General features: G+C 36.0%; 2 protein-coding genes across 2 annotated transcripts in view; one reads left to right on the top strand and one right to left on the bottom strand.

Annotated features, from left to right (window-relative positions):
- LOC107665384 (calpain-3-like) overlaps nucleotides 1–14,082 on the top strand; it is a 19,059-nt gene extending 4,977 nt beyond the window's left edge. Inside the window, exons 3-21 of the mRNA XM_016456254.1 lie at nucleotides 2,746–2,864; nucleotides 2,977–3,110; nucleotides 3,267–3,435; nucleotides 4,431–4,514; nucleotides 5,147–5,310; nucleotides 5,439–5,599; nucleotides 6,313–6,470; nucleotides 6,818–6,829; nucleotides 8,315–8,523; nucleotides 9,268–9,298; nucleotides 9,559–9,585; nucleotides 10,084–10,152; nucleotides 10,227–10,284; nucleotides 10,375–10,439; nucleotides 12,353–12,421; nucleotides 12,539–12,617; nucleotides 12,691–12,807; nucleotides 12,944–13,002; nucleotides 13,177–14,082. Coding sequence (XP_016311740.1) covers nucleotides 2,746–2,864; nucleotides 2,977–3,110; nucleotides 3,267–3,435; nucleotides 4,431–4,514; nucleotides 5,147–5,310; nucleotides 5,439–5,599; nucleotides 6,313–6,470; nucleotides 6,818–6,829; nucleotides 8,315–8,523; nucleotides 9,268–9,298; nucleotides 9,559–9,585; nucleotides 10,084–10,152; nucleotides 10,227–10,284; nucleotides 10,375–10,439; nucleotides 12,353–12,421; nucleotides 12,539–12,617; nucleotides 12,691–12,807; nucleotides 12,944–13,002; nucleotides 13,177–13,203 — 1,811 coding nt within the window. The 3' untranslated portion in view covers nucleotides 13,204–14,082. The remainder of the gene's footprint in view (nucleotides 1–2,745; nucleotides 2,865–2,976; nucleotides 3,111–3,266; nucleotides 3,436–4,430; nucleotides 4,515–5,146; nucleotides 5,311–5,438; nucleotides 5,600–6,312; nucleotides 6,471–6,817; nucleotides 6,830–8,314; nucleotides 8,524–9,267; nucleotides 9,299–9,558; nucleotides 9,586–10,083; nucleotides 10,153–10,226; nucleotides 10,285–10,374; nucleotides 10,440–12,352; nucleotides 12,422–12,538; nucleotides 12,618–12,690; nucleotides 12,808–12,943; nucleotides 13,003–13,176) is intronic.
- A 280-nt stretch (nucleotides 14,083–14,362) lies between these two features.
- The window catches only part of LOC107665385 (uncharacterized), a 6,722-nt gene continuing 6,148 nt past the window's right edge, over nucleotides 14,363–14,936 (bottom strand). Inside the window, exons 11-12 of the mRNA XM_016456255.1 lie at nucleotides 14,820–14,880; nucleotides 14,363–14,657 (exon numbers count right to left, since the gene is read on the bottom strand). Coding sequence (XP_016311741.1) covers nucleotides 14,620–14,657; nucleotides 14,820–14,880 — 99 coding nt within the window. The 3' untranslated portion in view covers nucleotides 14,363–14,619. The remainder of the gene's footprint in view (nucleotides 14,658–14,819; nucleotides 14,881–14,936) is intronic.

The raw sequence follows: 14,936 nt of genomic DNA, 5'->3' as shown, positions 1-14,936 counted from the left end.
GGAGCGAGGCCGGTGGAGTAATTGATAATGAGCGACACCTGCACCACTCACCGGTCTCGAGTCCCACGGAGGAGCTCCGGAAGGATAAAAGGGAGGAGTGACGACCGTGTCGAACGAGAGAGGACCAGGCCTGGAGTTTATTTTGTGTTTTGTGTGCGGCAGTCGTCCGCGAGGGGCTTTACTTTCGTTTTGTGTTTGTTTATTTGATTAAAATTTTGTTTAAGTGTTCGCCGGTTCCCGCCTCCTTCTTCCCGTGACTACGAACTTTGTTACAATAACCATTTAAACTAAATTGTTGCATCTTTTATGTTCAGGTCAGTTTTGACTCAGAAGTGAACTGTGGCTTTACACATCAAATTATGTGTTTTTAATTTAATTGAATGTAATTAATTTGAATAAATGAAATATTTTTAATTTCATTTATATTTTTAAAATATTATTTTAGCTATTTTTATATTTTGTGAGAATGTCACTTTATTTCCTTACATGAACATCTCCATACATTTCTTCAAACATGCATAAAAATAATGTATTTACTCTAGCAGCTGTTGATTAATAATTCATTGCAATGTTTCAGTTTTTCAGTTGGTCTTACATACCTAAGCAACAAGCAGTTGCTTTTGTTTGCAGTTTTTATCTGAGTAGGCAGCATGAGATAAGATATTTTTGCAGACAAAAATGTTTGTGTAGTGTGTGTGTGTGTGGGGGTGACATGGCTGTGGTTTAACACGCTCTGGGGTCTCAAGCAGCTGACTTGCCAAATCATGCATACTATGCTGTGCCAGTGCTTCATAAAGTAGAGCTCTACCTGATTATGGACTTGTGTCAAAAGGTTTGATATGTGGCTATATTTTCTTATCATCGCTATTAAATAATATAAGCAAATATGTTGAAGTAACGTTTAATTTTTAAAGTATAGACGGATTAAATGTGTCATGCATTTGTATTAGTGGATATATGTGGTGTTTTTTGTCAGTCCATTTCATGTAACTTGTAAAAAGTTTACCTATTTGTTTTGACTGATGTGTGACATATACATTTACTAGCTTCGCTTCATAATACTGCTTTCAAAGAATCAGGTTACTGGACATTTTGCTAGGTCGTTAAATCAATTTTTGGATTGGAGCTTCAAAAAGTCAGTCACACATTTTCATATGTGTTTACTGACACTTTAAAAAATAATGAGAAGGACTTACATACTGTACATTATCTTGCCTTGACATCTTTTGAGATGTAGCTCATAAAAACGCGCTAGCAAAGTTCCGGTCAGCAAACTTTATGACCTTCAGCTGCTGAATTTCTATGGTGGTGCTGAGATCTTCACAGATATAGTCATATTCTTTTTCTGAAGCTTGTAGAAATCTAAAAATACAGTTATGATGTAAAATATTTTTATAACAATTATAAATGCGTGTTTCTCATTCCTAAACAGGACATTTGTAGCAATCCACAGTTCATTCTTGGGGGAGCCAACAGGACAGATATCTGCCAAGGAGACCTGGGTAGGAAAGCGCAAATATAGGACAATCTAAATACATAATGTGTCCGGGGATGCACCAATATTCAAGTTCAAGATGATATTGATAGCAAATAATTATTTTCTGTCATGGCATGATCAATGGGCAATATTAAAATTCTATTTTGTCTGAAAATAAAATTACAATTCTATTTTGCCTATAAATCATTAAAAAAACTAGTATCAATCATTTTAAATGCTAAGTGAATTTGGGCACAGTATAAAAAGTAGATATCCACTTTGAAATTTGCTAAAGATTACTTACATTTAGATTACTAAATGTAATCTAACTACATAGCACCCGCTTGTGACCTGCATACAGGAATGCCACCCATTTCCTTTTCTCTCAGCGTATCCAAATACACTGTTGGAAAATAGATCGGTTGCGAGACACAGAAGGCTTGAAGAAATGAATAAAGTTTCCGCTGTGGTATCCGTGTTGCGGTGCTGTGTTCCACAGAGGCATCCAGTGAATGCAAGAGGTGCGCAGAGCAAAGGCGTTCATTTATGCACCTGTACAGTGTACAGTATACCCAACGTTTTTCAGTTCAGCTTTTTGTTAAACTTAAACCTTTTGATTTTTTTTCCATGAGAAATAATGCATTATTTAATTAATTAATTTTTACTTTGGTGAAGGTGAGTCCACTATTTTTTAAATATTGTACTGGGGCTGTACAAGTCATGCATAATGCATTATATTCCAAGCATAAAATATTTTTATATTGTACAAGACCTAACTGAAATTAAACAATAAATGAAACAATGTGGCAAAATATTTCGAATATATAAAATATATATTGATGGAATTAATATATCTAAATATTTTAGATATTTAATAATATTTTAATTTCTATGTTTCTATATTCTATGCTAATATTGTATTTCTGTTTTTATTTGTATGACTTAATATTGTTGATTAAAAGGTGGTGCAAACCCCTAAAACAATGGGTTACAGCAAATATACAGGTGCATCTCAATAAATTAGAATGTCGTGGAAAAGTTCATTTATTTCAGTAATTCAACTCAAATTGTGAAACTCGTTTTGAGTTGAATTACTGAAATAAATGAACTTTTCCACGACATTCTAATTTATTGAGATGCACCTGTATACATTTACATACCCTTACATTTCTATTTTGAAAATAAAGTGTCACCTATATTTAATAAAAATATGTGTTGTAATGCTATGTAGTGAAACATTAATTTTGTTGTTATATTAACATCTACAGGAGACTGCTGGCTGCTGGCTGCCATTACTTGCCTGACCCTGAATGATATAGTCCTGAAGAGGGTGGTTCCCCATGACCAGAGCTTCACTGAAAACTATGCTGGCATTTTCCATTTCCAGGTATGGGCATCAAAACTGGACCATCCTGTATTTCAGATATAGTTTCTGATATAAAAACTTGAAAAGAAGCACAAGCTCACCTATTTTAAACAGACTTTGTCTATTCTTCTAGTTCTGGCGCTATGGGGAGTGGGTGGATGTGGTTGTGGATGATCGACTTCCTACATACAAAAACCAGTTGGTGTTTACTAGGTCTGGACAGAAGAATGAATTTTGGAGCGCTCTTCTGGAGAAGGCATATGCAAAGTAAGTTAAACATCTTAGTTGTTTGTTAGTTATGTAAACAGTAACACCATAATACTTTGTCACTGTAGGCCTGTTTATGCTCTTCTAGATGTGCTTTGCTTGTATCAAAAATCAGTCCAAGGTGCTAAATGTGACCATTTGACTTCTGGATCCCAGGTTACATGGCACTTATGAGGCTTTAAAGGGAGGAAACTCACTGGAGGCCATGGAGGACTTCACTGGAGGAGTAACTGAGTTCTTTGAGATTACAGAGGCCCCGAAGGACCTGTACAACATCATGAGAAAGGCTCTGAAGAGAGGGTCCCTTATGAGCTGTGCCATAGATGTACGTATTCTAAATGTACTGGATGCTGTTCTGGTTAAAAACCAGCTGTTAAATATATCTGATGCTTCTATGTGTGTGCAGTGTCTAAAATTAGCTTAAAAACTATTGAGCTTATTGTTACACACTCCTCCACTTGTCTATGTTTGCACATTTCAGATAGACTGTCAGTCTGTGCATTAGTGCTGGGAGTCTTTCATTCAGTCTCTCTGCAGGTTACATCAATATGTCAGTAGGTGGTAGCAAGTGTTTTCAGTGAGTCATTGAATCCTTCATTCAAATGATCTGTTCAAATAGAATGATTTATTTAAGAAGGAAACAAATGAATGGCTGCATTAATTTGTTTGCAAAAGTAATTTGTTTGCAACCGTTAAAAAGTACTATCTATGAATGTGTGAAGTGTGAATGTAATTCGGACATTTTACATTTGTCATGTTGTCATTGTCATTTGACCTACCAGTGTCAGTCGCATTGCTTCAGTACCATTCACTGCTCTCCCATGGCCTCATGGGATAGTAAAGAGTCCATCAGATGTGCACTTCAGAGTCTACTGTTTTATGAATACTATGAATTGGGACATCCTACCTTTGATTACCATATACAGTAGTAAGGAAGTATGAGTTTTTGGATGTCTTTATAAGTGAATAATTAAATCAGCCATTCAACCAATTAATTCAAATACAATGATTCTTTCAGGAGTGAAACCCTGCTATGGTATGTTTGCTCAGAAACGTGAAATGGTTGATTGCTTGGAGTTAGTTTTGAGCTATTTTCATTGGCGGAGCAAAAATAAACTTGCAATATATTGTGTCTAAAATGACTGAACTGTTACTGTAACTGTTACACACAATCACAGTCCAACGCTTGCTCATGTGATATTTATTAATTATATAATTAATTGATATCACATATATAAAGTAAAATAAAGCATTTTAATTAAAACTGCTGCATTACTGTGACATTAATGTAATATGGCATTCTATTTTGCTTCTGCACAGATTTTGGTTCCAACTGCTCAAAGGACTAAAACGGCATCTGGACTCGTGAGAGGCCATGCATATTCAGTCACTGGAGTTGAGCAGGTGGGCTTGTCATGTAATGGAGCATTTGTATCCGTCACATCTTAATACAGAACATTGCGTGAGGATATATACAGTCCTAGCCAGTGTTATTTTAGTAGCACTGAGATTACTATGATAGTTTTAATTAATATTTAGGTTAATAATAAGGTTCCATTAGTTAATGTTAGTTAATGTATTAACTAACATGAACAAACAATGAACAATACATTTATTGCAGTATTTATTAATCTTAGTTAATGTTAGTTAATGAAAATACAGTTGTTCATTGTTAGTTAATGTTAATTCACAGTGCATTAACTAATGTTAACAAGCACAACTTTTGATTTTAATAATGCATTAATAAATGTTGAAATTAACATTAACTACGATTAATAAATGCTGTAGAAGTATTGTTCATGCTTAGTTCTTGTTAACTAAAGTAGTTAAGTAATGTTAACTAATGGACCTTATTGTAAAGTGTTACCTTTTTTAAAGAAATATTGCTTAGGAATTTAGATTTAAAAATGTTTTTTATATTTCATTTTATTTTATTTCAAGTAACAGAATGTTTTTTTTATGGTTTTAGTTTTAACCCTGGTCCTAGCTTATATCAGCCACATCTTTCAATGCAATAGCAAAAACCTTGTTCACAGGGTAAACGTAAAGATGGTAAAGACCTTATGATCTGTCTTGTTCGTGTGCGAGACCCCTGGGGAGTTGCCCCCCCTCCTGCCTGTAAGTCTAATGACTGGGCTGCACTAGCCACATCTGAGCAAGAGAAGGAGAGACTCCGGCCTACAGAGCAAGGGGAGTTCTGGTTAGTGCGCTGCTTTTACGAGACCATCAGGCTTCCAGGAAGTCTCAAACAGTCTATTATACTTGATTTAATACTCATAAATGGAAGTTGGTCCCTCTTATCATTTTGCTCATTTTTCTTCACTCAAGGATGTGCTTTGAGGAGTTTAAGAAGAACTTTACCAAACTGGAGATCTGTAATGTCACCCCAGACACTCTTGAGGATGACAAGATGCTCAAGTGGAATGTGACCATACATGAGGGCCGATGGGTGAAAGGCTGCTCTGCTGGTGGCTGCAGAAACTTTCTGGGTATCTAATATAATCTTGCAACATTGTAGACTCGTTTGCCCTCATGAGATGGTTTTAAAAGCACCTTACTGTACATTAACAGATAATCTAGATTAAAAATAAAAAAAAGTTTTTATATTTTATTTGAGTTAGTTTTTATTTAAAGGGATCATATGATGCTATTTTAAAGATCATTATTTTGTGTATTTGGTGTAAGAGAATATGTTTCTGTTGTAAATAAATCTTAACCAATGATTCCTAATTGCATCTACTTCCGGAAGGCCAAATAAAGTGCTTTTGCTTTCGAAACTGAATCACACAGCGTCTCACTGACATGGCTGCATCAACACTACTGCGTTCCTGAAACCACGCCTTCTTTCTTTGCGTGCACATTTGGGCGGCATTATGCTAATATTTCCACATAGTGATGTAGATATGTGGGGGCGTGTTAGAACGAGCCGTTTTAGGTAGGTGTGGTTGAATCTTAACTTTTATAAAGAATATCTCTTTGGATTTGAGACTTTAGTCTTTGCAACTTTACAGATCTTCTTTATGCACCAAGAGCTTGTAACACTCCAAAGAGAAAGGAAAACTTGAAATCGCATCATATGACCCCTTTAATTGTAATGAAAATGTTTTTATGTTTTTTTAACTAAAAAAATTTAAATATAAATATAATTTCACAATAATCCCCACACCACTAATCAAAGCTCTTTCTGTCGATTTTGTCACAGATACATACTGGACGAACTCTCAGTTCCGCCTGGTTCTTCTGGAGGCGGACACTAAAGAGAAGACCTGTACGGTGGTGGTGGCATTAATGCAGAAGGACAGAAGAAAAGAGCGCTGCTCAGGTGCCACCCTACACAACATTGGCTTCGCCATCTATGAGGTGCGCTCAATTAAACACCCTCAGTACAAAGAACAGTTACATATGTAATCAACACTCTTTAAAATAAATATACTTTATTGGCATTTGTAGTTCCGTGGAACCTTTCACATGCACAAACTGTTCTTTATAGTGGAAAAAAGGTTCTTCAGATTATGTTCTTCACACTAAAAAAAAGAATTACTAAAAGAACTGTTCACTGGAAGGTTCTTCTATGGCATTGGTTGACCTTTATTTTTTTTGGACTAAATGTGCAAGGCTAAATGACCTGTGTTTGTTAGCAGTTTAATAACTTACAGTTTTTCAGTTAATTACCATGGTTGCTGATTTATCTTAACACTGATTTACAGGTTCCTAATGAGGTATGACTACATCATGAAGAGACCGCAGTGATGACATCATATGTCAGTGTGACTGCATATAAACAGACACATCTTTGTTGTTTGCCAGTACTTCATTAAATTTAAAGGGTTAGTTTACCCAAAAATTAAAATTAGCCCATAAATGACTTACCCTCAAGTCATCCTAGGTGTATAGGACTTTCTTCTTTCAGACGAATCCAGTCAGAGTTATATTAAAAATTGTCTTTGATCTTTCAAGCTGTTTCATGGCACTCAGCGGGTGTTGCATGCTTCAGTCCAAAACAAGTTAAATAAAAAACGCCCATCCATAAAACAAAATGTCTCACACGGCTCCGGGGGGTGAACAAAGGCCTTCTGTAGCAAATCGATGCGTTTTTGTAAGAAAAATATCCATATTCAAAACTTAATAATCACTTTATTGTAGCTTGCGCTCACTGTTGTACACGGAAGCAGTTCCGGGCTGATGACGTATGAGGTCAGCGCTGCGCATGCGCCAGTGCGTCTCGTGAAAACCAACGTTTGTTAACAGGAGCAAAGGAAGCAAAGTTTCCTTACTTTAGCAAAGGAAAACCAGTCTCCTCTTGGCTTATATCGAAATCCTCCGACATTCTTCTTTACAAATCCTCGTTTTGTACTTCTAATTCTTGACCGTTGTTTTGTTTTGATCTCTCCCCTCCGCTTCCGCGTGCGTTGGTTTTCACGAGACTCACCGGCGCATGCGCTACGCTGAACTCATACGTCATCCGCCTGGAACTGCTTCCCTTCACAACAGTGAGCGCAAGCTACATTTAAGTGATTATTACGTTTTGAATATGGATATTTTTCTTACAAAAACGCATTGATTAGCTACAGAAGGCCATTGTTCACCCCCCAGAGCCGTGTGAGACACTTTTTTTTTTTATGGATGGGCGCTTTTTATTTAACTTGTTTTGGACTGAAGCAATGCAACACCCGCTGAGTGCCATGAAACAGCTTGAAAGATCAAAGACAATTTTTAATATAACTCCGACTGGATTCGTCTGAAAGAAGAAAGTCATATACACCTAGGATGACTTAAGGGTGAGTAATTTATGGGCTAATTTTCATTTTTGGGTGAACTAACCATTTAAGTCCTTAAATCTGTTCAAACCGAAACTATAAACATTCAACCACCAACTAAAGTTTAATTACTGCATGATGTATTTGGTCATAGAAAACCTGTAAATATCAGGGAATTTAAAAGTTGTGATTTTAGGTCTAGAGAACTCTAAAAAGAATACAGATTTTTCTCAACTATAAAATATTTGTTTATTTCATTTGGCTGGACAACGAATAATAATGAACAACTAGACTAAAAAAAAACAAAAACAAAAAAAAAACATTACGAAATTCTTTTCCATATTCCATAAAACCATTTCACTCTAATTGTAGTCTATAGTAATAAAACTCAAAATAACTCATGTATTTCTTTATTTTGAAATGTTCTATCTGCTATCCTGATTTTAGATGAAGGGCAACCAACAACAGCTGCCAAAGGACTTCTTCATTTATAATGCTTCTACAGCTCGCTGCAAGTCCTATGCCAACATGCGTGAGGTGACGGAGCGTTTTTGCCTGAAACTGGGCGAGTATGTCATTATCCCATCCACCTTTGATCCCCACAAGGAGAGCGAGTTTCTGCTCCGAGTCTTCTCTGAGAACAGGAGCACCTCAGAGTGAGTCTTAAAGCCACAACAGAACTGTTGTGTGTCACCAAGCAACACACTATTTCTGAATGAATCCGTGTTTTTAATGAATGGGGGTGACCCAATGATTGAATGGCCCATTCATAAAGAGAGCCATTTACTTCATTCCTGAATGAATCAGCCGAATCGAAAGAAAGAATGAATGAATGACTGCTTCATAAAGTTATTTACTGCAACCTACTGGTCATCATTTCATTAAAAAAAACATATTTACATATTAATAAAAAAATCTGAAAATAAAAAAAATGATATTTAATTAATAAAAAAATAATTAAAGTGACAGTTCATCCAAAAAAATTACTTTTCATTTAAAATAAAAAAAAATTAAAAAAAAACTTTTTTTACTACTTTTTGTAGTATGTATTTCATGCTTTTCTCATGTAACACACTAATGACTTTAAATGATCTGTTGTGGGTAATATGCAATTAATTAATCACCACATCATGTAATTAATTAGATAAATTGTAATTGATTGACAACCTTTATATATATATATATATATATATATATATATATAATGCTTCATATACAAATGTACATGAAATATGTATCTGTTTTTCTATCAAAACTTTTCAATGAAAATTATTATGTATTGATGATAAATTATATTGTTTCAAATTTAAGCTCTTGTTACAGTCAGATATGTTTCTGAAAGAACCTCTTGACCTGCTAATGCTCCTGTATTTGGCTGACAGCTGCATGTTTTCTCGCAGGGTTATAGGTGCAGAGATTGAGGGGGATTCTGTGGTGAGTCCACACTTGTCTCTGTCTGTCATGTTCTGCGGCACCTCATATTTCATCCTGTCTCTGTGCTTGTCTATCAATCACTATGTCAAGTAGTTTGGTCTCTTGAATATAGCAGATCATTAATTTAGAAGTTTTAGTACAACCGAACAAAAGAAGTAACACCCAGATTGTTTCTTCTCTTCCTCTTCATAATCGCAAAAGAGAATTAAAAAAAAATATTTTTATATCTAATATGTTTCACTTTCTTATACCAACAGATGGATGATGTCAAGAAGAAAATCAAGGTAAATATGGAAATGTGATGAAGATGTTCCATCAGTTTCTTTCCTTTCTTGTTTGATATTCTATGTCAGCCCATGTCAGATGATAAAAAGGATAAAAAGATGGAAAAGGAGATGAAAAATCATTGTGATGTTGTTAATTGGCTGCACTGCTGTAGATATGCAGCTCTGTTTTTATTTTCTGTTCTGCTTCAGTAATAACAAACAGCATGTGCACAGCATGAGCTAGTACAGTATGTCAAAACTATAATTCATAATGACACTCAGAATCATAATAATAACCACAAAACTCCCTTGTTGGGATGTAATTCTTATTTGCAACAGCCACAGAAATGTTACAACTCTGATCTAAAGACCATTTATAAGCAAAGATGAAGTGGATTTGCTCTTTTTTATGAAAAAAGTGAAGAAAATAAATCTAAACACTGAACTGTTTAAAGGCACATGCACACAGATGTTTAGTATGTTGTACATTCCGTATTTCTTATTTCTCATGTTCAGCCATTTGAGGAGGAGGAGACTGAAGAGGAAAAGCAGTTCAGAGCCATCTTTCAGCAGTTAGCTGGAGACGTGAGTTGAGTTATGGAAATGCATGTTTGAATGCCATATTCACTTCACATCATTGTGACTCTTTCTTCTGGCAGGACATGCAGATTAATGCCAATGAACTCAGAACTGTCCTTAATAGAGTGGTTGCCAAACGTGAGTAAAATCTTATTGTCTGCCACTGATTCTATTTTGTATGTCTTTGTCTGTATAGGGTTTTGATTATCTATCCATTCCTTTCTTCAGATAAAGAGCTGAAAACAGAGGGGTTCAGTCTGGAGAGCTGCAGAAGTATGATTGCACTTATGGATGTATCCTTCACTAGATCTGCTGTGCATTATGGGCAAATAATGTATGTATGTGCAAAATCACATTGGGCAAAATCCAGTCATGCCAATAGGAATCAGCATAATCAGGAGTTTCCCGTGAGGGTGAAAAAGTTCCCCACACAGACTTTGCTCATTCTCAGGTTTGTCACGTGAATTCAGCACATTAAAAAACAGAAAGCAGCTGGGTTTGAAAATGCCATCTGTGTGATCAGTGCTTCATACATCTCTATGCCATTGACAACTAGCCTTTTTTTGCCAATGAAATTTTGCAGGCAAAAAAGGTCCAGTCTACTTTGTCATTGTATAGCAATGTATGAAGCACAGCTCATATAGACGTAAAACCCAGCAGCTTTCTGTTGGTCAGTGCAGTGAATTCACATGACCAACTTTAACCCGTTGTGAAATCTGCATGGGGAAAACTTTTGCCTTCAAATTAAATTCCCAATCGCGTAGATACTTTTGAAATGACTGGATATTGAACTCGAAAATTCACTGAACAACGGTGAATGTAACTGCACCTTAACATTTCTAAAGCAAAGAAATTAAATCCGGCAACCAACAAAAATGGGTTTGTAAATGGTTGCCTACTCAAAATTTAGAAAAGAACATGGAAGAAAAGCAATTACTCAGCCTAATCCAGCAAATGAATAAATAAACTATGCTATGCCCAAAATCGCCCCCATACTCTTAAATAATGCACTATTTGAAGTAACAGCCATTTATAATGGTGTCCAAAAATATAGTAGACATTGAGTGCACTCATTTAATCCTATAATTCACCGCAATAAGAAGTGTTCTGTACAACCGATGTACACTCAACTGCTTGCTCATTCATTTTCATTCACTACTGAACAGACAGATTTTTTTTTTTAAATGCAAAGTATTGAAAATCAAAATAAAGCTCTGTAAAGACTTACATATTTACAACACTATAAGTGTGTCTCACTGGGTAATGAAAAGTTCTACACACACTTGTGGTCTTCATGCCCACTTGAACACTTGGGCCAAATACAGGAAATACATCAATTAAGTAGACAAGTGGTCAAGTGCAAAGATCGCAAGTGTGGGTATTTGGACAGGACCTACCCTGCGTTCCATTCGGAAGGATTCATCCCTATGCCCTAATCCCTTCAAAGGGTTTACCCTCCAGAGTGAGACCTTCAAAGGGAAGAAGAGTGTATGGGTAAAAAAAAAAAAACGCACTTCTGTGTCCCCTTAACGAGACGATCAAGGAAGCGCCTTCGTCGCACATTTTGTATGCTGGTTGACCCCCAATCGCCTTTTACGTTAAATATAATGTATATTTGTATATGTAATGTAATGTAATATGTATTTGTAATGTATATTGGGTGTCTATGTATTTGAAACATTTGAATGTACTGATAAAGGTAGCTATAAAGTATTTTTGTTAAAGTACAATGTCATTTTGACCATAATAATGTACCAAATCTAACTCGTATAAATATTACAGTAGTATAGAAAAATACTATGCATACATTTATAGGTGAAGTTGAATTCTGTGACGCCAAACAACTTCCCTGTGCAAAGGATCATGGGGTCCATCAGGTGTACCCTTCGAAATCCTTCATTCCGAAGAGTCCTTTTAAGTGGCCAGTTTTGAGCACTTCGGTTTGGAACGACCCTTCAATGTGACGGCCATGATTGTTTTTACTTAGAAGTGCCCTTCAGAGAGAGATATATCCCGTTTGGAACGCACCGCTATACATCCTTCTCCCATCTTCCTCTCTGTAGATTGAAATTACTTTTTACAAGCATGTGAACGGTGCACCTTGTGGACTGGGTGATTTGTCACAAATAGTTTTATTTCAAGTTTAAAATTTGTCGCATGCACAATGGCACAGCTGTACAAATGTAACTTAACCACGACACCTTAGACTGATGGAACAGGCCACCTAAACCTGCAAGAGTTTAAACACTTATGGAACAAGATTAAAAAGTGGAAGGTATGCAATTGTTTTCGCCTTCATAAAGCATGTCCAGTCATGTTCTTTTGTAATACACTGTATTACAACAAAATGTTAAAGCCATAGACACACGGCTTCTCTGTAAACTATTTTCAGCTGGTGTTCACACGTTTTGACACCGACAAATCCAGTACGATCAGCAGTTTTGAGATGAGGAACGCTCTTACTGAAGCAGGTCAGGCAGTCAGATGTATTTATTTAACTTGATGATATACACATTTTTACTGAGATATTTCTCTGTCCCTCAGGTTTTCAACTCAACAACCAGCTGTATGACATTATTTGCATGCGATACGCCAACGAACACATGGAGATGGATTTTGACAGCTACATTAGCTGCTTAGTGCGACTTGAGGGAATGTTCAGTAAGTGTGATGGTCTTTTCTGTTCAGACATATTCTTCTTCTAAAATAACTAAGTTCATTAAGGCATTACAACCAAGATTTTGAGATGCAAGTTTGTAGCGATCGGATACTTGTAGTAAAAGGGATTCTTCTACAGGGGCATTCAGAGCCTTTGACAAGGATGGAGATGGCATTATCAAGCTCAATGTTTTTGAGGTGAGCAGCATCTTTTTTTCTTAATTTGTTTATTGAATATTAACAGAATAAAGATGTACAAGCAGCATAAATTTTAATCATATTTGCATTATTATTGGAACACATTTGGTCATATTTGTACTGATCACTGCTATTTACACTCTAACAAGTTACTGTTTTCTATACTATACACAGTGGCTTCAACTGACCATGTATGCCTAAAGACACAAACACATATAAGATCAACCTGGTGGAAAGTCAGTGGTCTTTTCCCGTTTTCAACCTCCATTAAGTGGAGAAAGATCTGGATTCGAATCAATTGTACTGTACACCACTGTGGCTTCTTTCTTCAGCAAATGCGGGTCTAGAACAAACTGGTTTGATTATGAGCTACTGAATGGACCATGACAGCTCATTTAGGTCTTGTAAAACACTTATTTGATCGACTGTATGTTTAAGATTGATATGACAATGTTGTCATATTAAATGTCATGCCAAAAATGACACTCATTTGAACCCATCCTTGAAAAATGTGTGTGCTACTGTGCAACTGTAAATAATTCAACTAAATAAAGTGTTCAACTTCGAACGGTTCTATTCCAGTTGTTACCATAGCCATGATTTGCAGAGCATAAACAAACAGCACAAAATAGTACAATAAATGTGACCCTGGACCACAAAACCAGTCATAAGGGTTTTATGATTACATTTATTCACAATTAACCTTGAGTATAAACAAAGCTTCTTGTGCTGGAGTAGCAAGAACACAGATAATAAAAACAAGTTAAAAAAACAATTATTTTGAACATTTTAAAATATTATTTCGATTCCTGTGAATAAAACAACTATAAACCTCTGAGAGCAAGAATGAATATGTTAGTTTGATGTCTTGTAAGCATTATTAACTGAACTGATGATTCCATATTACTACACTACTTACTGTACTAGGCAAAGAATGAACATATTCAACTGATGCTTTTTTGAAAGTCTTTTAACTGACCCGAATCTTCAGATGGATGGAAGCTTTGCTGGACTCTGAGATCTCCTTCCATGCAAAAACTTTCGAGCAAACTTTTTTTTTTTTTTAAACGTGTCAACATAGAAATGACATTATCATGCCAGAATCAGAGCAAAACATTTTCCTTTAGAATTAATCTGCATCTATCTAATCAAATTCATGCATAATCCAATGTGTCGGTGCCGATGGCCTCGTAGGCAGCGCGCCGACATACAGCGCAATTGCGCTTTGGGTTTCACGAGTTCGAGTCCCGGCTCGCGGACCTTTCCCGATCCCATCCCCCTCTCTCACACCCACTTCACTTCCTGTCGACCTATACTGTCCTGTCTAAATAAAAGGCATAAAACTTTAATAAATCTTAAAAAAAAATGCGTAATCCAATGTGAACTGCCATAAACCTACTATAAAACTACAACAAAAGTCTGTTATAATGGTGCCGTTATGGGCTTTGCAATGCAGTCTATGCTCTCAGATGAGATACATGCTCAGAGGTCAGTTTTGTGCACTGAGAGGTAGGTCCAGCAACAGATACTTCTAGAAGTGGGACATGTGGTTCAGCTGCTCTGTGAGGCTCAGTGAGTTGCTAAAGAGGAATCCTTCCTCACAGGTTCGCACGGCTGTCAGGAGGCATTTAACTCCTCCTGCAGGTCACCGGGATCTGTCAAAACATTTCAAGCATAAACAACAATTATGCATAATTATTAACAAGCATGATTACATGCACAATATTACTCTCAGACTTGAAATAAAAAAAAATACATACATTGTTAGTACATAAGCTGAACTGAATAAATAAACGAGACATTAAAAGAGCTCTTACTCTTTATATCCTGCAGAATCTTTATGCGCTTTGCCCTGAGCGAGGCCATCTCTGAGGTAACCTGTCAACAGAGGAATTTAAAGTTTAAAAATAATTATATGATTATTGTAGTCGTTG

This window comes from Sinocyclocheilus anshuiensis, unplaced genomic scaffold, assembly GCF_001515605.1.
Source record: "Sinocyclocheilus anshuiensis isolate Anshui unplaced genomic scaffold, SAMN03320099.WGS_v1.1 scaffold199, whole genome shotgun sequence".
In the NCBI taxonomy this organism is placed as follows: domain Eukaryota; kingdom Metazoa; phylum Chordata; class Actinopteri; order Cypriniformes; family Cyprinidae; genus Sinocyclocheilus; species Sinocyclocheilus anshuiensis.
Note: the sequence above shows the minus strand (reverse complement) of the source record. Positions and strands in the feature narration are given on the sequence as shown.